This window comes from Bufo gargarizans, chromosome 3 (genome assembly GCF_014858855.1).
Source record: "Bufo gargarizans isolate SCDJY-AF-19 chromosome 3, ASM1485885v1, whole genome shotgun sequence".
In the NCBI taxonomy this organism is placed as follows: domain Eukaryota; kingdom Metazoa; phylum Chordata; class Amphibia; order Anura; family Bufonidae; genus Bufo; species Bufo gargarizans.
In genome coordinates, this window is record NC_058082.1 from 419,767,051 (window position 1) to 419,793,003 (window position 25,953).

General features: G+C 44.2%; 1 protein-coding gene across 2 annotated transcripts in view; it reads right to left on the reverse strand.

The window, feature by feature from the left end:
• Nucleotides 1–2,386: 2,386 nt before the first annotated feature.
• The window catches only part of REN (renin), a 39,719-nt gene continuing 16,152 nt past the window's right edge, over nucleotides 2,387–25,953 (reverse strand). The window contains exons 4-10 of one of the 2 annotated variants that reach the window (XM_044287517.1): nucleotides 23,980–24,098; nucleotides 18,726–18,922; nucleotides 17,532–17,540; nucleotides 15,449–15,571; nucleotides 14,210–14,354; nucleotides 12,184–12,282; nucleotides 2,387–3,115 (exon numbers count right to left, since the gene is read on the reverse strand). In XM_044287517.1, the coding sequence (XP_044143452.1) occupies nucleotides 2,954–3,115; nucleotides 12,184–12,282; nucleotides 14,210–14,354; nucleotides 15,449–15,571; nucleotides 17,532–17,540; nucleotides 18,726–18,922; nucleotides 23,980–24,098 (854 nt within the window). In that variant the 3' untranslated portion in view covers nucleotides 2,387–2,953. The remainder of the gene's footprint in view (nucleotides 3,116–12,183; nucleotides 12,283–14,209; nucleotides 14,355–15,448; nucleotides 15,572–17,531; nucleotides 17,541–18,725; nucleotides 18,923–23,979; nucleotides 24,099–25,953) is intronic. The other variant, XM_044287518.1, reaches the window with a different exon arrangement.

The window sequence follows — 25,953 nt, forward strand, 5'->3', positions numbered from 1 at the left end:
CCTCTCCTGAGGAAATGAGGAAATGTCTTCAATATCTGTAGCCATGGCAACTTATTTAACTACAACTTAAAGGCTATGAACTCCCCTGACATGGAAAAATGTTTTTGGCCATACTAGTTTAGTAGTTAAGGCTTCAATCATCACTCTGATTCCCATGATTTCAGTAGCTTGCTCCTAGTTTCTGACTTTTCTCATGGGGGCATGTCTCTTGCAGAAGTTGAGGTGATAAATCTGGGCAGAACATGGTGATTCTGGCAAGATCGGACGACCATCTAATGTGCATCATCATGTCCCAACTATTCCCATGGCAGATGTTGGGGGAAATACATTTCAGGTATATTGGATTTCAACATGGCAGATACTTTGCTCTGGTGAAAGATAATGTGTCTATTGAGAACACGCTTGGCGGCGATGAGTATGCATGTGTATTGGCAGGTCAGGTCTAAATTGTATGGTCAGCTTTACCCTGTGAAAAGGAAGGGCCCAACCAGGAGTGGTGTACTGCTGATTCTATGTCAAATATGATGTGAAGGATATACACAAACTCGACAGAACCACAACTGCAGACTATTTAGAAAGTAGCTTAATTTTGCATTTAAAGTGTAACTTTTTTCTTAGTGTGTAGGAGAAGTGATTCTAAGAATTTTTGCAATATACTTTATAAGGTGATTTATAGAACTGTCCCTATATACTGTAGAATTGCTTCTCCTTCTCTTCCTGCCTGCTATACGTACTGTCTATGGTGAGCATGGTGTGGATAGTTAGTAAGTGTGCCGGGAAGCACAGACACCCTGTCACCGCTCACAACTCACAGTGTAGATGAAGGGAACAACTGAGAAGAGTTTTATAGTATATAAGGTCACTTCTATAAATGTATAAGATGGAGGCACTGAGGGTAACAGCAGTGAGCTGGGAGCATCTTCACTGTACTGAACACCGGAGATGGGTTAGGTATAACTTCAGAGACAGTTTTATAAGCCTTTTCCGACTAAGCAGTACATGTTCAAAACAGCAGAGACTCAGGGATAATGTCTGCAATCAGCGATAATGCGGATCGGAGACATTTAACCCCTCAAATGCCACGGTCAGTTGTGACCATAGCATCTGAGGCAGCATTCCCTGGTAGCGCTGTGCTCCCAGGGTTTAAATAGCATCCCCGATTGGAGATCAGGGAAGCTGTTGGTTCTATGTAAAAGCCTTGGTCTCTCTGAAGAAACCAAGGCAGTTACAACTGTAGTTCCTACGGAGCCCTGCAGGTTAAAAAATATTGTGAATCTGCAATAAATTCGGGCAATTTCTTGCAATGTAAAGGAGAAGCAATCTATTAATTGCTTGTTATAGTCAACTAGGGTGACTTAAAAGCTAAGTTAATAAGTAAAAAAAAAAAATATAATAAAAGATATAAAAATTCAAATCATGCCCCTTTCCCCATAATTATATAAAATAAACAATAAAAAATAAATTTCTTAGGCTACTTTAAGATTAGCAGTTTTAGCATGCTGCAGTTTTTGTCTGGCCTGTCCCCATTATAGTAAATGGCGCCGGAGCGGAATTCCGGCAGCACACATGGGCTAGCATTAGTATGGATCCAGCAGGCTGTTCCCCTGCCGGAACCTGCTAGCGCTAATGTGACAGTAGCCCTAGGCATTGCCATATATACAAAAATGCTCAAACTAATAAAATATAAACGTATTTGTCCTGTACGGTGAATGACGTGACAGAAAAAAAAAATCAAAATGGCCGATTCAACATTTTTTTGTTGCTTCACTTTCCAAAAAATATTGAATGAAATAGTCATACACATGGCAAAATTGTATCAATAAAAACTACAGATCTCACCACAAAAAAAATGAGCCCTCACACAGCTCCGTAGACGTAACTAAAGAAGTTATTGGGATCAGAATATGACAATGAAGAGTTTTTATTTTTTTCAGTATTAAAAACACAAGAAAAACTATATAAATGTGGTATTGTTGTAATCAGGTCAGTTTTATCACATAAGAAACTTTGTAAAAACAAAACCTGTAAAACTGTGGCAGAATTACATTTTTTTCCAATTCAACCCCATTTGGATTTTTTTACGGCCTCCCTCTACATAGTGTGCAAAATAAATGGTGCCATTAGAAAGTAGAACTTGTCCTGCAAAAAAAAAAATAAAGCCCTCATATGGCTATGGGAACAAAAAAAAAGATATCGCTCCGGGAAGGCAGATAAATGCAAAAACAGAAAAAAGGGCTAATAAAAAGTATAACATCACCAATAAAGTATATTGCAAAAATAATCATAATCACTTCCACCAAAACATATAAAAAAATTAACAAATTAAGCAAGTGACCAATAAAAACAGGGCAACTCATTTACGTGTTGCATCAAAGTTCATTTTTTCTGCAACTGGACCTCTGCCCAGGGACAAAAAGCAGTGAACCTGGTACTGGAATTTGTTTAATAGGGAGAAAGTTGCTGACTCCTTCTACTACCGAGAAAAGTAAGGGAGACTAGTGGTTCTTAGGAATTTCAAGCTAAATTATTATGAGTAATTTAGTTTACGTTTGCACCTAGTTTATAAATAAGGAAACCCAGCTACAAGGTTATGTTTGCTGCGATTCAGCAGGCATTCAGTTCTTATTATGGTAATCAAAGTGAGATATCGGCCCCTATTTTTCAGTACACCCAATCCAGAGTTTCAGATAGGCTTTCCTTCTTACAAGGCAAATTTGTCCTTTGCTGCCCTAGCCATCTATCTGAATACCCTGTCCAAGGCAGAGGAGCTTCTTGGAGCCCTAAAGCACCAGCACTTCCCTAGCTCAGTCTTTGTCCCTCATAATGGATACACATGATCTATTTTTAATGATTATTCAAATACAGATACAAAAATAATTACAATATTTATCTACAAGCTTAAATAGACTTAAAAATCTGTGTGGCTATGATAGAGAAATAAAATAATGTGCTTTCAGAGCGATGTAGCAAATCCAATACGATTATTGTGGCGATCAAATTCTGTGTAATACTGTCCGATGAATGTAGCTCCCAAAATCCAAAGAGGTCCTGTTGGAGGAGGAATATCCAGACCAGAGAATGCAACGTAGCAGACTTCTTCTCCAAAATGCAGTTGCTGAAACAGAAAATAGGACATGCAGCACATACCGTACTAGCAAATGTATTCACTTTTGCAATGAAAGTTTGATTCATTCATTTATTTGGTTACTAATTTAAAATTAAAAAGGGACCTGTACCTAAAAAGACTTTTTTAGCTAAGGCTAGTTTTACACCTGCTGTAAAGGTATCTGGCAGGCAGTTCCAGCAGATGATCAGGGGTGCACCGCCAATGAGGCGAAGTGAGGCGATTGCCTCAGGCAGCACCAGGTAGGGGCAGGAGGGGGGCAGCGGAAGGGCCATGGGCAATGAGCGCTTTCCTCGTGGAAACGCTCATCTCTACATATTCAACTGCATCATGTACTCAGGACAGCAGTACAGTTGAATGCTGCGACGGGGCATGGGAGCGATGTCTCATGAGTCCCGGCCCACTGTTTCCTCTAATAGGCATTAGTCCTAGTTCCAGTAGCCTATCAGAGGTCGGTGTCATCATTATCGCGCTGCCTGAGCCGGGCTTCATAGAGCTCAGGGCACAGACTAGAAGAGGTCTGTGTCTTACACTGCATCGCTGACAGCAGAACAGAGGTAAGTATTTGAGTTTATTAGTTTTATTTGGCAGCATGGTGTTGGGCCACAATGTAACTGGAGAAAGCACTCTGGGACACTGCGGCTGCAAAAAGGAGCATTTTTTATACTGGCACACATTATAAAGGGGTCCACAATGGGGACATCAATTCTACTAGTGGCACTAAAAGGGGGTAGTTTTTGTACTGACACACCTTATAAGGGAGCATTTTTTGTACTGGCACATAAGGGGGCATTTTTTGTACTTGGCGCACATTATTAAGGAGCATTTTTGTACTGGCACACATTGCAAGTGGGAATTAATTTACTGGCAAACATTATAAGGGGGTATTTTTAAAACAGGCACATATTGTGCCCGTTATTACTACTGGGGGCACTATAGGGGCATTATTACTTCTGGGGCAAAATGAGAGACATTATTAGTATTGGGTGCACTGTTACCACATAGTGCACTCTGGCAGAGAATTATTACTATTGGTGGTACTTTTGGGAGGACTGTTACATTGTGAGGCACCCTGGCACAGTATCAGCTTAGCACAATTATTTTTGGAGGACACTATGTTTATAGCACTATAAGTTTCAGGGACACTATTTGCTGGGGGCTGTAATTCTTTAGGGCCCTGTGTGACAAAACTTATAGAAGGGGAACTATCTGTGTGGTAATAGTATTTTCAGGGGGGGGGGGGGGTATCTGTTTCTGCAGTATAGTATTGGGAAGGACAGTGGCCACAGTATTAGAGGTGGCAGGATGGGGTGTTCAGAAGGTGGGCAGCAGGATGGAAAAGTAGGAAACTAAGATGTCTGTTTGTCAAACTCTGCAAGACATGGCTAAAAGAAATCATCATGGTGGTCTGGTCTGAATGGAGAAGATAAAGAAAGAGAATGTCTACATCAAAGGACACATCACTGGATGTAAGAGGTACGTGGTGCTGTATTATTCTGTATGTTTTGTAGCTCTGTAATGAATGTTTTCCAAGTATGTCTTAAACAGTAAGGCGAGGTGCACCCCTGCAGATCATACACAGTTTTTTGTCCGGTCAAAACCCGGCACTCATGCTGGGAACTAGCTGAATCCTTGCTTGATCCCATTATAGTCAATGGGGTTTGGCCGGGTAGAGTGAACTCTGCCAAGCCCTTCCTTTGCTTGAACAGCCTGCCGAATCCCTTTACCGCATGTGTGAAAGTAGCCTAACCGTCAGAGAGAAGTCACTTTGAGAAGTACTTACTTTTCCATTGCTCCGCTGATTCCACGATCTCAGCTTGGATCAGGTGACCACACGAATGGCTGTGTGCTCTTCCTCTGATGTTGCAAACAGATGTGCTCCTCTTTCTTTCTGTTCAAGTGCATATTGCATCTGGTAGTGACGTCAGAAGAAGAGCCCACAGAGAGTCGGTCTATCATATAATACCAGCCAGGATTGTGGAATCAGTGGAGCGATGAAAAGGTAAGTACTGCTCAAAGTGTCTGCTGTAGACTGAAAAATACTTTTTAGGTATAGGCCCAGAGAACCCCTTTCAGGTTTCTCATTAATGTTTAATATTTTACAATAGCCTTTCAATATAATACTTTAGCAATGCAAAGACTGGTATACAATCAGGGTAGGCATTGTGAATGCTATCAGGATGCAAGGGGACGAAGCCCAACTAAGGTTTTCTTAAATGGGTGGAAAGAACTTAAATAAGGCTTTCCCTCTTTTCAGGCTTTGCTCACAACAAACTTGCGAGATACTAAGCAAGGCCAGTGAAGGTTTCCACCAACCCTCTTACCTACAAAGAATGGATAAAAACAGTGGCGTGCCTAAGGTGTTTGGCACCTGAGGTGGGTCCTTTCTCTGCCTCCCCCCAGCATACTTTAAAACATTGTGCCCCCTCACAGTAGTTATGTCCCCATTGTGCCCCCTCACAATAGTAATGCCCTCATTGCAACCCTTCACAGTATTTATGCCAACAGTGTGCCCCCTCACAGTATTTATAACTACTTCACAGTAGTTATGCCGCGATTGTGCCCTTCTTCAGAGTAGTTATGCCTTGATTTTTCGCCCCTCACAGTAGATATGCCCTCTGTGTGCCCCAATTTTAGCTATGCCCCTTCACAGTAGTTATGCCCTCTCTGTACTCCTTCAGAGTAGTTATGCCCTCATTTTGACACCCTCACAGTAGTTATGTCCTTTCTGTGCCCCCTTCAGAGTATGTCCCTCATTGTGCCCTCCCATAGTACATATGCCGTCTCTGTGCCCTCATAACAGTTATGCCCCTTCACAGTAGTAATGCCTTCTCTGTGCCCCCTCACAGTAGTAATGCTACAGTGTTAATTAAAAAAAACTGTAAATACTCATCTTGTCCCATTCCTGATGATCAGATCACCTCCAGCACCTCCAGGCACAGATTGTGCTGCAGCACTGTATGGGAGGAGGGCACAGGAAGATTCCCAGGCCTGCACGATCCTCCAACACAGTGCTGCAGCGTGATCTGTGCCTGCAAGGCTGAATGGTGAAGTTGGGTGCAGACATCTTCTTGCTTCACCACTAGTGTTAAGTACATAATGGATAAGCAACAGACTTTCAGCTTTTACCATAGGGTGTGTCATAAGACAATAAAACAGGGTATAAATCTGTCGGTAAATGACTTTTGGATACATGTGCTAAGAGGAGGAATGTAAATCTTGTACAGGTAAACAGACATGCGTCATTACCTGTCTCAGCCTCCTAAGTACAATGCCTGACATTACAATGTATAAGGATAGACTCAGGTGGTCCGGCAAAGTATTTAGTAGGTTCTTAAAATAAACCGACTAGTAACTGTACAAAGTGCACCTGCAAATTACAACCAAATGGGTTCAACATTTATGGCATATGATGTAATGGAAGCCACAACAATATATTGGCTACACCATAGGATCCACACAGCACCCAACAAACAGATTGACTTATAATGGAGTCCACTGGGGTTCTGTTGTGGTGTTTGTCTTTTTGACGACAATAATTGTGCTGCGTGCTGCACTATTCTTTTCCCCTCCCCCACGACAGCACCATAGAGAGAGGGATCCACCCCCAGGGACAGGAAACCTACAGAAATAAAAGGGTGGAGCCTCTCTTCCCATTCAGTGGTTTCCTGTCCCTGGAGTGGGAGACCTACAGTTTCTTTTTCAGGTCTTACCGTGGTCTTGGCTCCTAGGAGTTCCTAGAGGGCTACGGTTTCTTGCTGCCGGGGTCCATCGCGCTGCTGGGCAGGCTGTCAGGACCCTAGGATGCGGAGGTGCTCCAGGGGCCCTCCGTTTCCTGCGGCAGGCATGCGGGTTATCTCTCAGGGAGAGCTCTGCCCCATGGGAGGCGCCTCATGTGGCGCAATTCAGTGGCTATCCTCGGCTGGGGCTCTACCACAGGACCGGATACCGGAGCGGTGCAACCTGGCAGTAGTGCGCTTCCACGTGGGTCCGAGGCGGTGAGCGAGTGACGCACTTCCGGTGCGCAGTAGGTACAATGACGTACTTCCGGAGCGCGCCGAGTGGGGCGCACTTCCGGATTCAGGTGGAACGCACATCGGTGCTTCCGGTTCCGGGAATGGGGAGTCAGGCGCTCTCGATCCCTCAGGGTTATTTAAAGGGGAAAAGACATGCAATCCCTGAGCCTATACAAGACGGTCTGAAGCCGGACAATGTAGGAGGCTTTCAGTTGAGTGGCCTGGCTTGTGGTATAAAGGATTTTAATACTATTCTCTTGTATCCCTGAAGTGTATAGACTCCATATTCCCCCTATCAGAGATTGTTATGGAGGAAGAGAGAAGACAAGAAGCTGCTGAGGGTGATGTGAATCCCATCCTGCCTAAACCGAAAAAAGTGCTGGCGAAAAGAAAAAACAAAGAATGTCCGCTCTGTGGTGCGGCCTTATCCGCTTCTTATGGGAAGAAGCTGTGTCAGAATTGTATTGAGAAAACTATATCGGAGGAGTCCCCGTCCCTATTGGATAACATCCGGTCACTCATCAAGACGGAGGTTAAGAATACCCTAAAGTCGGATAGGAAAACAAGAGCTTCTGTGAAAGATAAAAGTGAAAGAACATCCCAGGTCTTTTCATCAGAAGACAGTGATAGATCAGCGGGTCGTCCTCGTCTGGTTCTTCCTCGGAAGATGAGTCCATGTCCAGCACCTTTTTTCCTCCTGAGGACACAGATAAATTACTAAAAGTCATTAGATCTACCATGAATATTGAAGACATCAAAGAGGATAAATCCGTAGCTGATTCCTTGTTTGAAGGGTTACAGGAGAAGAAGGGTCGCTGTTTTCCTGTTCACGCCAGCATCATGTCCCTAATTCAGAGGGAATGGAAAAAGCTGGGCAAGCGGGTGTTTGCCTCTAGGGCCTTCAAACGCAAATACCCATTTGAAGAAGTAGCTTCCTCCTCTTGGGGGAAGGCCCCTAAAATTGATGTGGCTATCTCTAAAGCATCAAAAAGGTCCTCGCTCCCCTTTGAGGATACAGGGATGCTTAAGGAACCCCTAAATAAGAAAGCTGAGACCTTTCTTAAGGGTGCCTGGGAGGCCTCTACATTAGCCTTTTGCCCAGCTATAGCTGCCACGGTCACGGCTAGGACCTTATCTTTCTGGTTGCAACAGCTGGGGGGACAATTAAAAGATAGAACCCCTAGGGATCAGATCTTGTCTTCCTTGCCAACCCTACAAAAAGCGGCCGATTTCCTGACAGACGCATCAGTTGATTCTATTAAGTTCAGTGCTCAGTCTGCTTCTCTTACCAATTCTGCACGGAGGGCCCTTTGGTTGAAGAGTTGGAGTGGGGGGGATTTGTCCTCTAAACAAAGATTATGCAATATCCCCTGCCAGGGAGAATTTTTGTTTGGGCCTGAGCTAGACGACCTTTTAGAAAAGGCAGCGGATAAAAAGAAAAGATTTCCGGCCCCTGGCCCTGGTTCAGTTTTTGGTCCCAGAAATAAGCAGTCCTTTCGGCCCTTCAGAGGTAAAACCAGTAGGAGGTCTGGCCGAGATAGAGACCAGAGGTTTAGATCCAGGAATCCGGGGGGGAAAGGTTTCTTATTTGGAGGCTCCTCCTCTACTAGCAAAAAACAGACCCCACAATGACACCAGGTTAGAGGTGGGAGGAAGACTAAAATTTTTCCAGGCCTCTTGGGAAAAGATTGCAGGTCCTTGGGTCTTGGACATAATCCGATCAGGTCTAAAACCAGATTTCATCTCTTTGCCTCCACGAAGATTTATTATTACAAAAAGTATTTGTGTAAGAGGTTCCTTTCCTGTAATAAAAGAAGTTTTGGATCTTATCAGAAAAAATGTCTTAATTCCCGTGCCGCAAGAGGAACTGTCCGAAGGTTTCTTCTCCCACCTGTTTTTAGTTCCAAAACCGGACGGCTCCTTCAGGACTATCATCAATCTCAGGGATTTGAACAAATTTCTGGTCTTCAGGAAATTCAAGATGGAGACAATGAGGAATACGATTCAGCTCCTTTTTCCTCATTGTTTCATGGCAGTATTAGATTTAAAGGACGCTTATTTTCACATACCGATGCACCAGAGGTTTTAGAAGTTCCTGAGAGTGGCGATTCAGATGGAAGGTCAGATCAGACAATATCAGTTCCAGGCATTACCCTTTGGCCTGTCCATGGCACCAAGGATTTTTACGAAGGTAGTGGCAGAGATGGTGTCGTTCATGAGGATAAAAAACATTTTAATAGTCCCATATCTAGTCGACTTTCTAGTCATTGCGGATTCCTTACGAGTCTGCCAACAGAATGTCCAATATATCATTCAGACCTTCCAGGATTTGGGATGGATAGTAAATTACAAAAAATCCAGATTGAAACCGCAGAAGGTGCAGAAATTCCTGGGCCTAGTGTTGAACTCCGAGACTCAAAGAACATATCTCCCAGAGGAAAAAATCGCAAAGGTCTGGAGTCAAATAGAATCCCTCTCTTCCACCTCCCTGACTCTTCGGAAGGCTATGTCGGTACTGGGCTCTCTGAATTCCTGCATCCCGGCGGTAGAATGGGCTCAGCTTCACTCCCGACAGTTACAGTTGGAAGTTTTGACAGCCTTCAAAAGTCATGGGGGAAAGCTGGATGTCAGAGTAAGAATTTCAGGCTCAACAAGGAAGAGCTTATCCTGGTGGCTGGTCAGAGACAATCTGATTCAGGGAATTCCATGGTCCTACCCGGATCCCATTGTCCTGACCACAGATGCAAGCCCCTGGGGGTGGGGGGCTCATGTGCTGGGATACAACTTCCAAGGTCTATGGTCCCCAGCTCAGAAGGCCTTCTCCTCCAACCGGAAAGAGTTAGTGGCAGTCAGACTGGCGGTGAAAGCTTCCTTAGCCCTTCTTGGCACAGGCCATGTAAGAATTCTGTCAGACAATCAGACGACAGTAGCATATGTAAATCACCAGGGGGGGACAAGGTCGGTATCCCTACGGTGGGAAGCGGAGAGATTGCTAACATTGTTGGAGAGACAGGTCAGTCACGTTTCAGCTCTCCACATAAAAGGGAAAGAGAATATTCAGGCGGATTTTCTCAGCAGATACCTCTTAAGACAGGGGGAATGGTCCCTCAACGCCTCGATATTTTCCAGGATCTGCAGGGCGTGGGGTACTCCAACTATAGATCTTTTCAGTACGGGCCTGAACAAGAAAGTAGAAATCTTTTGTTCTCTGAATCCAAGGGAATCCCCCTATGGGGTGGATGCGTTTCTTCTGAAGTGGAACTTCCCTCTGGCATATGCCTTCCCCCCCTTCCAGTTAATCCCAGCAGTTCTAAAAAAGATCAGGGTAGACAAAGCGAGGGTCATCCTGATTGCCCCCTTTTGGCCCAAGAGGGCATGGTTCACGCTGCTTCGAACCATGTCTATTTCGGACCCCTGGATCCTACCAGATCAACTGGATCTACTGTCCCAGGGTCCGGTCTTCCATCCAGCAGCAGCTGGTCTCCATCTGACTGCATGGAATTTGAGCGGAGCCTATTAGTTAAGAGGTTTTTCTCAGGAACTTATCACAACCTTACAAAAAAGTAGAAAACCAGTTACGGTTTCTATCTATGCGAGAACTTGGAAGAAGTTTATGGAGTTCAGTAAACTCAACCCTAAGTGTTTGCCAGAATGTGTCCCTATTTCCCAGGTCCTGGAATTTTTGCAGAAAGGTCTTTCCTTGGGTCTCGCTAAAAGTACACTTAAAGTGCAGGTCTCTGCTTTATCTGCCCTTTTTGAGCGAAATTTTGCCATGGATCCATGGATTGTTAGGTTTTTCAGGGCGGTAGATAGGATGACACCAGTCTCTTCCCCTAGGGTGCCCCCGTGGGACCTCAATTTAGTTCTTAATTCCCTTACCAAGGCACCTTTCGAACCCATTGATTCCATAGGTATCAAGTTTCTTACTCTTAAGCTAGTTTTGTTAGTGGCCCTTACTACAGCTAGAAGGATCAGCGAGCTGCAGGCCATTTCCATCAACCCCCCTTTTACGGTAATTCTTGATGATAGAGTTATTATTCTTCCTGATCCGGCCTTTTCTCCTAAGGTATCTTCAAAATTTCATAGATCACAGGAGATTGTTCTCCCTTCCTTTTGTGACCATCCAAAGAATGCGGGAGAAATTGTGTTTCATACACTAGATGTACGGAGATGCTTGTTGCAGTATCTCAGACTTACGGAAGAATGGAGAAAGTCTTCTGCTTTGTTTGTTCTCTTCTCGGGATCAAATAAAGGGAGGAAGGCTACCAAAAGTACCTTGTCCAGATGGCTTAGACTGGCCATTATTCAGTCTTACTTGGAGGAAGGCCTGTCTCCTCCCCTTTCGGTGAAGGCTCACTCTACGCGTTCGGTTTCCACATCGTGGGCAGAAAGGTCGGGGGCTTCCATTGAACAAATTTGTAAGGCAGCCACGTGGTCTTCACCTTCTACCTTCTTCCGTCACTACCGTTTGGATTTACTTTCCTCTTCTGATCTTTCCTTTGGGAGAAAGGTTTTGCAAGGGTTCTTCTCTGTAATTCTCTCTATGGTGCTGTCGTGGGGGAGGGGAAAAATGATGATTACACTTACCGGTAATCAGATTTTCCAGACCCCACGACAGCACCCTTCCTAATTCCCACCCTTGGTGATGGTTTCTTCTAAAAAAAATATTAAAAAAATTATTTTTTTGGGGTTGTATATTTGGATGTAGTTAATAATGGTGCAATGTATAAGCAGTTATGATGTTCTGTTTGGAATAACCAATGGTGTAGGAGTCCCTCTCTTGCTCTGTAAACCACTGAATGGGAAGAGAGGCTCCACCCTTTTATTTCTGTAAGTTTCCTGTCCCTGGGGGTGGATCCCTCTCTCTATGGTGCTGTCGTGGGGTCTGGAAAATCCGATTACCGGTAAGTGTAATCATCATTTTCTGTCAAATCTGAATTTTTCAAACAATTCAATATGCGTGTGCAGCCAACAAAGGACACTTTATAAAATTAAAATTTGACTCCGTATACAAGGTGTCAAAAAATCATGTGTATTACCTACCCGCAGGATGTATGCTTGCCCTTTTAGTGTATACTCATTCCCTCCCATATGAAAAGAGATATCAGGAAGCTGGGAGATTTTATCACAGTCCATGGAATACTGGAGAAAAGAGAAACATCAACATCAATTAAGGTCAAAACATTAAAGGGGGAGCCCTGCCAAAAATATATTATACCATTGCACCCACTGCTGTTCTTTTGATTCCCTCTAAGGGTACTTTCACACTAGCGTTTTTCTTTTCCGGCATAGAGTTCCATCACAGGGGCTCTATACCGGAAAAGAACTGATCAGGCATATCCCCATGCATTCTGAATGGAGAGTAAGGCCTCTTTCACACTTGCGTTGTCCAGATCCGGCGTGTACTCCACTTGCCGGAATTACATGCCGGATCCGGAAAAACGCAAGTGTACTGAAAGTATTTGAAGACGGATCCGTCTTCAAAATGCGTTCAGTGTTACTATGGCAGCCAGGACGCTATTAAAGTCCTGGTTGCCATAGTAGTAGTGGGGAGCGGGGGAGCAGTATACTTACAGTCCGTGCGGCTCCCGGGGCGCTCCAGAGTGACGTCAGAGCGCCCCATGCGTGATCCATGCGCTTGGGGCGCCCTGACGTCACTCTGGAGCGCCCCGGGAGCCTCACGGACGGTAAGTATGCTGCTCCCTGCTCCACTTTACCATGGCTGCCAGGACTTTAGCGTCCCGGCAGCCATGGTAACCATTGAGAAAAAGCCAAACGTCAGATCCGGCAATGCGCCGAAATGACGTTTAGCTTAAGGCCGGATCCGGATCAATGCCTTTCAATGGGCATTAATTCCGGATCCGGCCTTGCGGCAAGTCTTCAGGATTTTTGGCCGGAGCAAAAAGCGCAGCATGGTGCGGTATTTTCTCTGGCCAAAAAACGTTCCGTTACGGAACTGAAGACATCTTGATACATCCTGAACGGAATTTACCCGACGACGGAACTCTATGCCGGAAGACAATAACGCAGGTGTGAAAGAGCCCTAATCCGTTCAGTTTGCATCAGGATGTCTTCAGTTCAATCGTTTTGACTAATCAGGCAAAAGATAAAACTGCAGCACGCTACGGTTTTCTCTCCGGCGAAAAAAACTGAAGACTTGCCTGAACGCCGGATCCGGCATTTTTTCCCATAGGAATGTATTAGTGCCGGATCCGGCATTCAGAATACCGGGATGCCGGATCCGTTATTCCGGCATGCGCAGGCGCAGATTGGTAAAAATTTGAAAAAATTTACAAGACGGATCCGTTGGTTCGCATGACAAGCGGAGAGACGGATCCGTCCTTGCAATGCATTTGTGAGAGGGATCTGCATCCGGATCCGTTTCACAAATGCTTTCAGTCAGCGGCAGATCGGCGGATCCGGCGGCAGTTCCGACGACGGAACTGCCCGCCGCATCGCACTGACGCAAGTGTGAAAGTACCCTTAGTCCCTCCTACTGCAGTCAGCTGTTTACAGGGGTTATCCAAGACTAAAAATTTTTAACAGACCTCTTCAGAGTGTCTGGACCAGCGGTGGGGTTCACCTGGTTCCCGCTGATGGATTCTTGCTGCATCGCTTCATGGCCACCTAGGAAGGTCCCTTGTTTCTGGGAATCAAAATCCTGTTGACGGGCATCACGTGACCATTGCAGCCATTCACTGGCCACAGCGGTCACATGACACCTGTCAACAGGATGTTGATTCTTGGGACCTAACCAGGTGGACATGGTGCAATGCAGACGGAATCCAGCAGCGGGTGCCAGGTAAGTATGAACCCCACTGCAGGTCAGCCACTCTGAAGAGGTCTGTTAAAAAAAACATTGGTATTGGATAAGTCCTTTAATTCCCGTACACTGACCAGAGAGACCAATAGAATAATAGGAGACGGTCCATGTCTGCCTCTGTAAATATTACTCAGAAGATTTGAGCTTCCTGTTATATCTATATGAGGAGCGGAAGAGCTGCATGTTTTCTGTTCATCTTATTCATATAGATGAAAAAAATAGGAAATAAATGTTCATTTTCATTACCTCCCCTTCAGGTTGCTGTATGGCTCCTATTGCTTTCATCAGAACAGATACTGAACCAGCAGGGCCAGTGATATAAGCTGCTCCTGTGTCTATTGCCACTGTGCACCCTTCTTTGCAGAACAGGACCTCGGCACCAACTGACACCCTGTAGACCATTACATTAGGTTGGTTAAGACATATTTTGTGAACTCTTGTTAGGCCAGGCTTAGACAAAAAGGAAGGGTTACACCTCAACCAAAACACATACCGCCACATACATACCACACACGCAACGCATGCCTTTAGCTCCATGTAGTTGGCTTGCTGGGCTTTTTCTACATTCAGAGTTCACAAGCAGCTGTAAGAGGTGATGCTGTCTTTTGTGCTAGGTTTTTGGCTCCCATTAAAAGTACCTTCCAAACATCATTTTTTACTTTGTGTAAATTACCGTAATGGTAACATAACACTCCATCTGCTCCATTCATCTCTATGGGACTGCTGCAGTACCTTAGGGATTAATGGAGTGGCCGTGTGGATGTGCCACCAGTGCTCCATTTATACAGGACCCCTCATGATCAGTCGGAATCCCAGTGGTTGATTTCCCAAAGATCAGACACTTATCAGGTAGATATAAATGTATTCCCTATCTCAGGACAGCCCCTTTAACTAGCACTGCGACTTCTCCATTCTGAGACTCATGGACGTCAGAACCCGCCAATTAGGAATGGATGGAAAATCCAAGTAATAGAGCTTAAAGGGTTTTTTCAGGCTACTGATATTGATGACCTATATATCAATAGCAGATGATTGGGGGCCCGACACCCCGCATCCCCACCAATCAGCTGTCCCCTGAACTAGCACGTTGAATGAAACAGGTAGTACCACTATATTCAAAGCGCGGTGGCCGTGCTGGGTTCCTGCAGCTCATTTCCGATTGAAGTGAAGTGAGCTGAGCTGCAGTAACCTGGCATGGCCACTTATGGAAAATATAATATTATATGTACATATAGTCTTCCTAGGCCATGTGACATCACTGTACCTTGAAGTGAATGGGACTGAGCTGCAATACAAAGCACAGACACTGTGCGGCGCTGTGCTTGGAGAGCTGCTGGGAACCAAATGCACTCACCAGAACCGAGGACAGGTCATTATTATCCATTCCTGGATAATCCCTTTAAAGGGAAAGCAGATTGGACGGCATATTCATTGTCACGGTTTCCCTTTAATAATATGTAATCTAGTTATCCCCTCCCTTCTTACCCTTTCATGTTAATATGCCAGTATCCATGTTTCTTAAGGTTGAGATATTGAAAGCTACCAGTGTAGTAAGAAGGATCAGAGCCACCAAAGATAATTTCTCCTCCGGGGTTTAGATGGGAATCCCTGTAGTAAGATACAAGTAATACTGTGTAAGTGGTTTTAAACATATTCAATGAATTGTTTATAACAAGAGTCTGACAAAAAAAAACAAAAAACTCACCAAAACAAGAGAAGGTATGTTTAACACTTAGGGGTTGGTACAAGGGTCCTGTTACTAGACTGGACTGCGCTAGCAAGAAGGAAAGCTCTTGCTAAATGGCTACATGTGCTTTAGTGAAGTACACCGAATGCCAAATAAATAAAAATTACACGCCCAAATATAAACTCGGAATGCGGTTATGTCTAAGGCAGATATGTAAATTATTACAGATATGGTCTGATTAGACACTGGGTCTTGCCGCAAGGTGGCATAAAAATGCTTCCCATGCTCGCCTATAAAAAGGCTCTCGGAGGCTACTTTTGGGTACATTGTTGTGAGATATCTGTGACTGCTAGACATGCCTCTACGAGGCACTGAAAGACATTTTACCCAGTTGATAGACTTTGAGAGGGAGCACATCATTGAACCGAAAGGCAGGATGGTCGTTTCAACGAATTGCCCTGCCCATTCACCAGGTTTATCATCAATTCAGCATTTATGGGACCAGCCAGGACACCAGCTTTGGCAACCTACGTGCAGGATCTACAGACCAGGCTGCAACATCAGTGGGAAAATGGCCTGCAGGATATCTTACAGAACCTGCATGCCTCCATGCCAAACCATATCTTATCTTGCCCAGAGGTGGCCCAACAGGATACTAGAGCCTCCATCATTTGTACAGTTTTCCCCAATAAACGTATCCTTTCACTCTAAAATTGTAATCATTATATCACATATATCATCATTACAAATGCACATATAAATTTCATTCGAGTCCATCACCTCCTTCTTGGGTGTTTTTTTTGTCAGTCAGTGTATTTAAAGGGGTTCTCCAGGAACAAAGACTTTTTATCTAATGCCCTGCCTCCATTAATAAAAGATTCATCGTCGTCTGCTGCTTGCCGCTCAGTTGTGGTGGTTGGACGGTTTATATCTGGTGCTGCATGGGTATGGTTACATGCTCCGCTGCAGCCAATAACCAGCTTTAGTGGTGATGTGCTGCTTGTGTCCAGTTATTGTGACCATGCCTATGCAGCACCGGATGTAAACAGTCCAACGACCAGAACATGGACATGAGGGAGCCATCATGGTGGAGCAGATAAGTATGAATCTTTTATTTACGGAGGCAGGCTACAGGCATTAGATCAAAAGTTTTTATTTCTTGAGAACCCCTTTAAATCATGACACCAGCTTTTCCTGGAGAACAGCGACATCTAGTGGATAGTTTTTAAACTCAAGGTAACATATTGGCAAACATGTAAAGGACAGACATATTTGCAACTTCTCTTTTGTGGAAAAAAAAAAGTATCTGAAAATGACTTCAGACTATATAAACGTATGGCAATTTTGAGTGTATAGTGTAATTTGGGAAAGATTTAGTATTGAGAACATTCAAGAATTCTAACACAAATTGCAAAAATTTCTTTTCGAAGGACTTGTTTGTTAAGCAGAGTCCTTCATTATTTTCTTCAAGAAAAAAAAAACAATTCATCCTTTATTCTACTAGTATCATCTAGTGGTTGGTGTTTAGTGAACATGTCTTGATACTACAATCCAAATTTAAATTGATGCATATGCCAATTATTTTTAGATTTATTGCTTCTTGCGTGCACACACTTTAGGGCTATTTATGTCATTATAACGTGGCTATAACAAATCATCTGTATTTTGCCTAGGATCTTATTTGCCTTTCCATTTCTGAGCTTTGGGTATATGCTCCTTGTAAATGGGGTATGGTGAAAAAGAATCTAAGTAAAAGGTGTATAGCAGAGCAGTCTCTTGAAAATAATCTCTTGGGCACCGGGTTAGAGTTTGTTACCACTTGGGGAACCATGTTAGTGTGAGTGACATCAATAGGAAGGGGATGGGAACTTATCTTCTCACTTGTATTGTCTGCAAAGAAAGGAGATTCTGGTTACGGAAGCAGCTGTGGCATGTTATCAAAAGGGCTAAAGCAGGTGAAGTGAATATAAGTGATTTAAAGCTACCAGGAAGATAACATTGTGACTGTGTTAGTTATTATTAATAGGAATGTATCAGAAAATTATCAAGTTTTTAATGTTAAAAGGGTTTTCTGAGATACTTTAGATAGGTCATCAGTATCTGATCAGTGGGGGTCCGACACCTGGGACCTCTGCAGATCTGATACTGATGAGAAGACACCGCCGCGCACAGCTCCTTATATTGTACAGCGGCCATGCCTGGTATCACAGTTCAGCCCCATTCACTTCAATGGGGCTGAGCTGCGCCTCGGCTATGGGACCGATGAACGTGATATCACATGGCATAGTTAAAGCTGTGAGAAGCCCGCAGTGTTACTTCAAGCACCAGCTGATTGGCGGGGGGTCCCGGGTGTCGAACTCCCAACGATCAGATACTGGTGATCTATCCAGAGGATAGGTCATCAATAAAAATATCTTAGAAAACTCTGTTAAAGATACTTTTTAGAATTTTTTTTACATTTTTCTTGTCACTATCTATATTAAAAGAAAATCCTTAAATCCTGCAGTTTTTACACTGGCCCTAGGCCTAAAATATGTTAATACTTCCTGTCTTGGGCCATAAACACAATGGACGGGAGAGGACCCTTTTGACTTATATGGGAGAGTTTTCTAGGCATGCTACAGCGGTCAGGAGGGAGCTGATAAGCTGTGATATAGCCTATCATGAATGCAGGATCCTGTCTTATCTATATAGAGGTGTTACTTGTCATTGTAAATCTGCCTGTGGTGATAATGATAATGGCAACTGAAAAGTGACATGTACAGAACAGGATGTCATGAGCTATTATTAGTCTTAGTGGCCAGTGTAAAAACTGCACGATTTTGAGATTTTTATTTAAATATAGTGAGATGGAAAATAAAAATAAAACTATATATTTTTTTTTAAATAAAGATGTTATTCAAACAATATCTCATTTTCTGATTAAACATTCTCTTTAAGGCATGTGCAGGCATGTGAGTGTGACAATACTGTATAGAAGTATGATGAAGTGGATATGGGGCACATCTGACTGTAGTTTATAATATGGATTCAGAAATTTCATTTTTTCTGCAGCTTTGCTTTATTCCCTCTCACCGGCTGTAATACACCGAGAAGACATCTTCCTGCAGGACTTTCTGAGACAAAATCCGATCAAAAACAGGCATGATGTCATCAATCGCTTGCGCCGGGAATCCCATTCCTAGTACTCCATCAAAGCGGGCGAAGATGAAAGGAAATGCAGGTAGTGCTGTGGCTTCTGCAAAAACCTGGATGACAGGAATATCTGCAACCTGTCATATACGAAATCAAAAGAGGTTATTATTTTATAATCAATGCCACCATGCAATCTTCTACATTTTAATTAGTGGAAAGTTCTGGTTTATTGCTATAGATCCTATACAAATACAGAAGCACAAAATCCTGACTGCAGCACTAATTTTAGGGGGTTTGCAATTACATTTGCGCCTCAGTGTCTGAGGGTTCACCCTAAGAAAATAGCTGTATAAGGCCTAATGCACATGAGCGCAATAATTTTGTGATCTGCAAAATACGAAAGTGTTCCATGTGCCTTCCGGAGAACCATTGACTTCATCCGTATGTCTATTCCTCAAAGGATAGAACATGTCCTATATTTGTCCTTAAAATGCAGATCACAGATCCATTGGAGTCAATAGGTCTACAAATAAAATGTGGAAGACACATAGACCACTTCCATATTTTGTGGATCCACAGTTTGCAGACCTCAAAATAATTAGTCGTGTGCATGAGGCCTTATAGTGTGACGGACCAAAGTTTCCCTGCCTTACCATCACCATGTAAGTCCATCGGTCTATTGATAGGAGCCACAGCACTCATCAATTATAAGGCTTTTCCTGGGTGCCCTTCCCTTTTTGATCCTTGTCCACCACTCCAGTATGTAAGGTGTTAGGCCTCATGCACATGGCTGTTGCCGGCCATAGCCCGTATTGCGGCCTGCAAAACATCGGTCCGCAATATGCATGCACCGGCCATGTGCTCACCGCATCATAGATGCTGACCCATTCACTTGTGCTCAAGTTGAATAGGTCTGTATCCATTGTGTCAGCCGCACGGATGGCGCCGGTGCATTGAGGACCGCAAATTGCAGTCCCCAATGCACGAAACGGTCGGACAACGGCCGTGTGCAAGAGGTCTAAAGGCGAACGATTTTTATTATTCAGCCGGACAAGTTAGTGCACATCAGTATAGCGACACTGCAGCCGGCGCTCTTACTTAGACGCACATACTTGCTTATAAAGGGCTCTAAGTGTCATAAGCCCGAAACGTTGCTATACTGATGTGCACTTACCTGTCCGGCAGAATAATAAGAATCCTTCACCTTAGGCCTCATGCACACGACCGTTGTGTGCATCCGTGGCCGTTGTGCCGTTTTCCGTTTTTTTTCGCGGACCCATTGACTTTCAATGGGTCCGTGGAAAAATCGGAAAATGCACCGTTTTGCAGCCGAGGCCGTGATCCGTGTATCCTGTCCGTCAAAAAAATATGACCTGTCCTATTTTTTTGACGGACAACGGTTCACGGACCCATTCAAGTCAATGGGTCCGTGAAAGAACACGGATGCACACAAGATTGGCATCCGTGTCCGTGATCCGTGGCCGTAGGTTGCTTTCATACAGACGGATCCGAAGATCCGTCTGCATAAAAGCTTTTTCTGATCTAAGTTTTCACTTCGTGAAAACTCATTTCCGACAGTATATTCTAACACAGAAGCGTTCCCATGGTGATGGGGGGGGGCGATGGTGGTTGGCACACTGTGCCACCAACGATTTAATACAATAGAGGGAGGGAGGGGGGCCGATGGTGGTTGGCACACTGTGCCACCAACGATTTAATACAATAGAGGGAGGGAGGGGGGGCGATGGTGGGGGCACACCAACGTTATTTAAACTGGGGAGGGGGGGGGTCTGCCCCCTGCTGCCTGGCAGCCCTGATCTCTTACAGGGGAATATGATAGTACAATTAACCCCTTTAGGTGCCGCACCTAAAGGGGTTAATTGTGCTATCATATCCCCCAGTACGAGATCGGGTGCTGCCAGGCAGCAGGGGGCAGTCTTGTACAAAGTTTGTAGTGTATTCTAACCTGAAGCGTCCCCATCACCATGGGAACGCCTCTGTGTTAGAATATACTGTCGGATCTGAGGTTCACGAAGTAGCTCATATCCGACAGTATATTCTAACATAGAGGCGTTCCCATGGTGATGGGGACGCTTCAAGTTAAAATATACCATCGGATTGGAGAAAACTCCAATCCGATGGTATAAAAGAACTCCAGACTTTACATTGAAAGTCAATGGGGACGGATCCGTTTGAAATGGCACCATATTGTGTCAACATCAAACGGATCCGTCCTTATTGACTTGCATTGTAATTCAGGACGGATCCGTTTGGCTCCGCACGGCCAGGCGGACACCAAAACGACTTTTTTTTCATGTCCGTGGATCCTCCAAAAATCAAGGAAGACCCACGGACGAAAAAACGGTCACTGATCACGGACCCACGGACCCCGTTTTTGCGGACCGTGAAAAAAAACTGTCGTGTGCATGAGGCCTTAACACTACATACTGGAGTGCTGTCTGAATATTGTGCAAATGTAAGTCCTTCTGCAATTTCCTTGCACTGATTCTACTTGTATAACATAAGATTTATGCCTCTCTGTGTCCCCTGCGGACTATACACTGAATATAACTGCTATGCTCTGAACTTGGCTGTGTTTCAGCATTTTGCTTAGGATGCCTTCACACGCGGCTGATTATGTGCCAGAAAATTCTGCGACTGAAAATCAGTTCCATTCATTTAAACGAGGCAGCAAGCGCATGGATTTCTGCAAGTTCTATTAGGCCCCTTTCACACGGGCGAGTTTTCCGTGCAGGTGCGATCCGTGCGGCGAACGTATGGCACCCGCACTAAATCCTGACCCATTCATTTCTATGGGGCTGTGCACATGAGCGATGTTTTTAACGCATCACTTGTGCGTTCAGTTGAAATCGCAGCATGCTCTATATTTTCCGATTTTGACGTGACGCAGGCCCCATAGAAGTGAATGGGGTGTGTGAAAATCGGATGGCATCCGCAAGCAAGTACGGATGCCGTGCGATTTGCACGCATGGTTGCTAGGAGACCATCGGGATGGAGACCCGATCATTATTATTTTCCCTTATAACATGGTTATAAGGGAAAATAATACAATCTTCAGAACATCAATCCCAAGCCCGAACTTCTATGAAGAAGTTCGGGTTTGGGTACCAAACATGCGCGATTTTTCTCACGCGAATGCAACGCATGACAATGTTTTGCACTTGCGCAGAAAAAATCACGCATTTTCCCGCAACGCACCCTGCTCTTATCCGGGCAAAAAAACTCACGCCCGTGTGAAAGAGGCCTTAGGGTGAATGGAACTGATTTTCAGTTGCAGAGTTTTCTGCCACAATATCTGCCGCGTGTGAAGGTGCCCTTAGTGTTTGTATGGTCATTCACAATATACAAGCTACACAGGGGGATTGTAATCAAATCTATAGCTAATCCACATTAAATTCTTGTGTAGACTATGTATAGGATTTTCCAACCCTCAGGGCAGGCTAAATTCCCACGGCAAATGCAGTAGCAGATTACTAGTTAAAAGCAGTTTTTTTTGGGTGACAGATTTCTCATTTGGTGGTGGATTTAGGCTACTTCCACATCTGCGCTTTTACTGTCTGATTTTGAGATCTGGCATCGGATCTCAAAACCGCTACAAAACGCTCCCGTTATAATAATACAACCGACTGCATCTGTTCTGAATGGATGTGATTGTATTATATAAAAAAAAAAATGAAGAAACCGGATCCATTGTAAGTCAATGGGCGCCAGATCTGTTTTTTTTTTATTGTGTCCATAAAAACGGATCCGGCACCATTGGCTTTCATGGTTTTTGATGCTGGATCCGGCTTCTTCAGTTTCCCATGCCACACACAAAAGTCCTGCTTGCATCGGTTTTGTGTTCGGAATGGGAATGCAACAAACTGGAACGGAATGGATTCTGGTGCACTCCGTTCCGGTTTGTTCAGTTTTGTCCCCATTGACAATGAATGGGGTCAAAACTGAAGCTTTGTTCTGCGGTTCTAAGAGCCTGTGCCAGATATCAAAACCGGACAGGACAACACAGATGTGAAAGTAGCCATAGAGGAATATTAGGGTTCATGCACACAAACGTAAGTTTTTTTTCTGTGTCCATTCTGTATGCAGAACCATTTCGCTTCAATAGGACCACAAAAAAACGGAAATGACTCAATGTGCATTCCATGTCCATATTTTTGCATGCCCGTTCCGCAAACAAAATAGAACATGTCCTATTATTGTCCGCATTATGGACAAGGATAGGGCTGTTCTATTATGGGCCAAACCTTCCATTCTGCAAAATACAGAATTGCACACGGGCAGTATCCATGTTTTGTGTATACGCAATTTGCAGACCGCAAAACAGACAACGGGCATGTGCATGAGCCCTTACAAGCATTTTAGAAGAGCATTGGGTAGAGGATTTGGAAGGGGATTTAGCCGAGGTCTGCCGGTCTTTTTCTTATCCAGCCCTTGGTTGGGATATAATCCAGAAGCGGTTTTGGTGGCGGAAACACAGGTAAAATGCTTGTAAAACTACTTCTAAAACCACTAGAATGTTTTTTCAGTTCTACCATTGACTGCAATACAAAATCCTATAACAATCCGCTTCTAAGAAATAACATGCCACTTCTAAAGCGGATCTCAATATAGCGGCAGAAAAAAAATGCCACCATGTGCGCCATGTGCATTGATGCCGTTTTGATGGCAGATTTCACAGCAGAAAACAGATATTTTCCACAAGGAAATCTGCAGCGGATTTTAGTTCTGCAAACTGAGCCTCAAGGAAACTCCTCTGACTTTCACATTGAGGAGTAAGGCTAGTTTCACACTAGCGTTAATGAGAATTGGCCGCTCTCTGGATCTTGCATTACTGGATGCCAACTGAATAGGATCCGGCAACCTGGCAAATATGCAGAAAAGAGGCTGCACAAAAAACCCTGGCACAACATAGTGTTACGTATGAAAAGCTGATGCTCCAGAATGCTAGTAAAAAGCGCATATCGAATACGCTCAGGTCTGAACCCAGCCTAAAGCAGACATGTCAATAGAAGTGACATGACAGATCCTCTTTTTAATTCCACTTGTATCTCACTGTTATTTCTTCAGGAGAGTAAACAGTATTAATATTTGTTCTTGTTTACCAGTTTTGATATCTTGAATTGAATAATAAAAAAAGATGTTCCATAAAGCAGGTAATAGAAGTTAAACTCACAGTAACAATATCTTGGCTTAGAAAACCTCTTACTCCTCCAGATTCGTACTGTATTGAGAAGCCTGTTCCATTCTCAACATAGGTGTGAGATTTAGATGAGTCATATCGATTGTGAGACGCTGTGATTCAAGAATCATATGTTAATAGCTAATTCAAGTAAAAAGGAAACTATACATCATTTATTAGATACATATAAGACATTTTGGAGTAGTCTGGCTACACACGTGAGCAATACAAATCTCTCTCCAGTTCTAAAATAATTCTCTGAAAGCAATCAGAGATCTGAACGATGTTTGCACAGATGAGTTTTTAAAGGCATGTTTCTGCATTTTTTGTGGTGTTTTTTACACTTGCATTATTTGGGCATTTTTTTTGCTGTAAAAACACCGGGTCCAGATGCAGGTCTCAATAGGAAAATTTTTAAAAGTGTTATAGTAAGGAAAAAAAAGTTTTTGTAGGTCACCTTTAAAGGGGCAGGGTGCTGTGGATGACACTGTTAAGGGAGCAGTGTGCTGTGGAGGTCACAGTTAGGGTCCATTCACACGTCCGTTTTTTCTTTCCTGATCTGTTCCGTTTTTTCAGGAACAGATCTGGACCAGATCTGGACCCATTCATTTTCAATGGGTCCTGAAAAAAATCTGACATTGTGCTGTCCGTTTTTTTTCAGGACCCATTGAAAATAAATGGGTCCAGATCTGGTCCAGATCTGTTCCTGAAAAAACGGAACAGATCAGGAAAGAAAAAACGGACGTGTGAATGGACCCTAAAGAGGGGCAGGTAGGGTGGCCATTCAGGCCACCCTCAAAAGACAGACTTAAAACCCCCACCCCCAGATCCCGCTAAGCCATGCCCCTCCCACTCCACAGCCACGGGGATTGAAAAAATGAAGGTAAAAATCAACTTCTGTCAGCTGCAGGGGTAGGAGGGAGGGTGACTTTCTCCCTGCAGCTCATACTTAGACAGCACAGTGCTGCTGTCTGAGAGTGAGCTGTTCAAAAGGACATCCCTGTGTCCATCCAGGTCCTGCACTGGACGAAGGACAGGGAGTCTGAAAGCTGGACTGTTCAGCCTAAAACCGGACCTCTGGCTACCTTAGAGGAAACCTGTTGTTGAGGTCGCAGTTAGGGGGACGCCGCTATGGAGGTCAGTGTTAAGGAAAAGATTGCTGTAGAGGCCACTGTTAAGGGGGCGGGGTGTTGTGGAAATCACTGTTAAGGAGATGGGGTACTGTGTAAGTCACTAATAAAGGAGCGACCGCTGTGGAGGTCACTGTTAAAGGGGCAGGATGCTGTGGAGGTCAAAGTTAAGGGGGTGAGCTGCTGTGGAGGTCACATTTTAAGGAGATGGGACACTGTGGGGGGGGGGGGGTCAGTGTTAAGAGGTGTTAACCTGTGGCGGTCACTGTTAGGGCGGCGGGGTACTGTAGATGTCACTGTTATAGTGGATACTGTCGATATCTTTTAATGACACACACACATACATTAAATAAAATATATATTGTGACAACTCAGGGTCATTTAGCTCTCCAGGATCGCCGTCTTCTCACCTTAGACAGTTGCCACACCTCAAGAAGCCACTCCAAACACTGCAGATTTAGGTGCAAACTGGCCACAACCAGCTTTATTGTCACTTTTACAGCAGTCCAAACATAAATCATAAACACAAATCCCAGGCCGTCTGGCCACTGACTACACAGTATTTCTCCCTCTCTATCGGTATCTGGGTCTACCACCCAGCTCCCCAAAACACAACACAGTACTTGCACAAGGTTAGAGGGTCCTGGCTCCCAAAGGCCTTGGCCCAGCCTGTTTCTTCCCCAGACTAGGAGCCCTGATTGAGGAACTCAGCCCACATTTTCCTAAGCTCTTCAACTGGCTGTTAATTATCTTCATTACCAGCCTAGCTGATCCACATCGAGAAAAAAAAAATATATATATTTTCGCAAGTTTCTTCTCATATGGCCCTCTGGCAGCT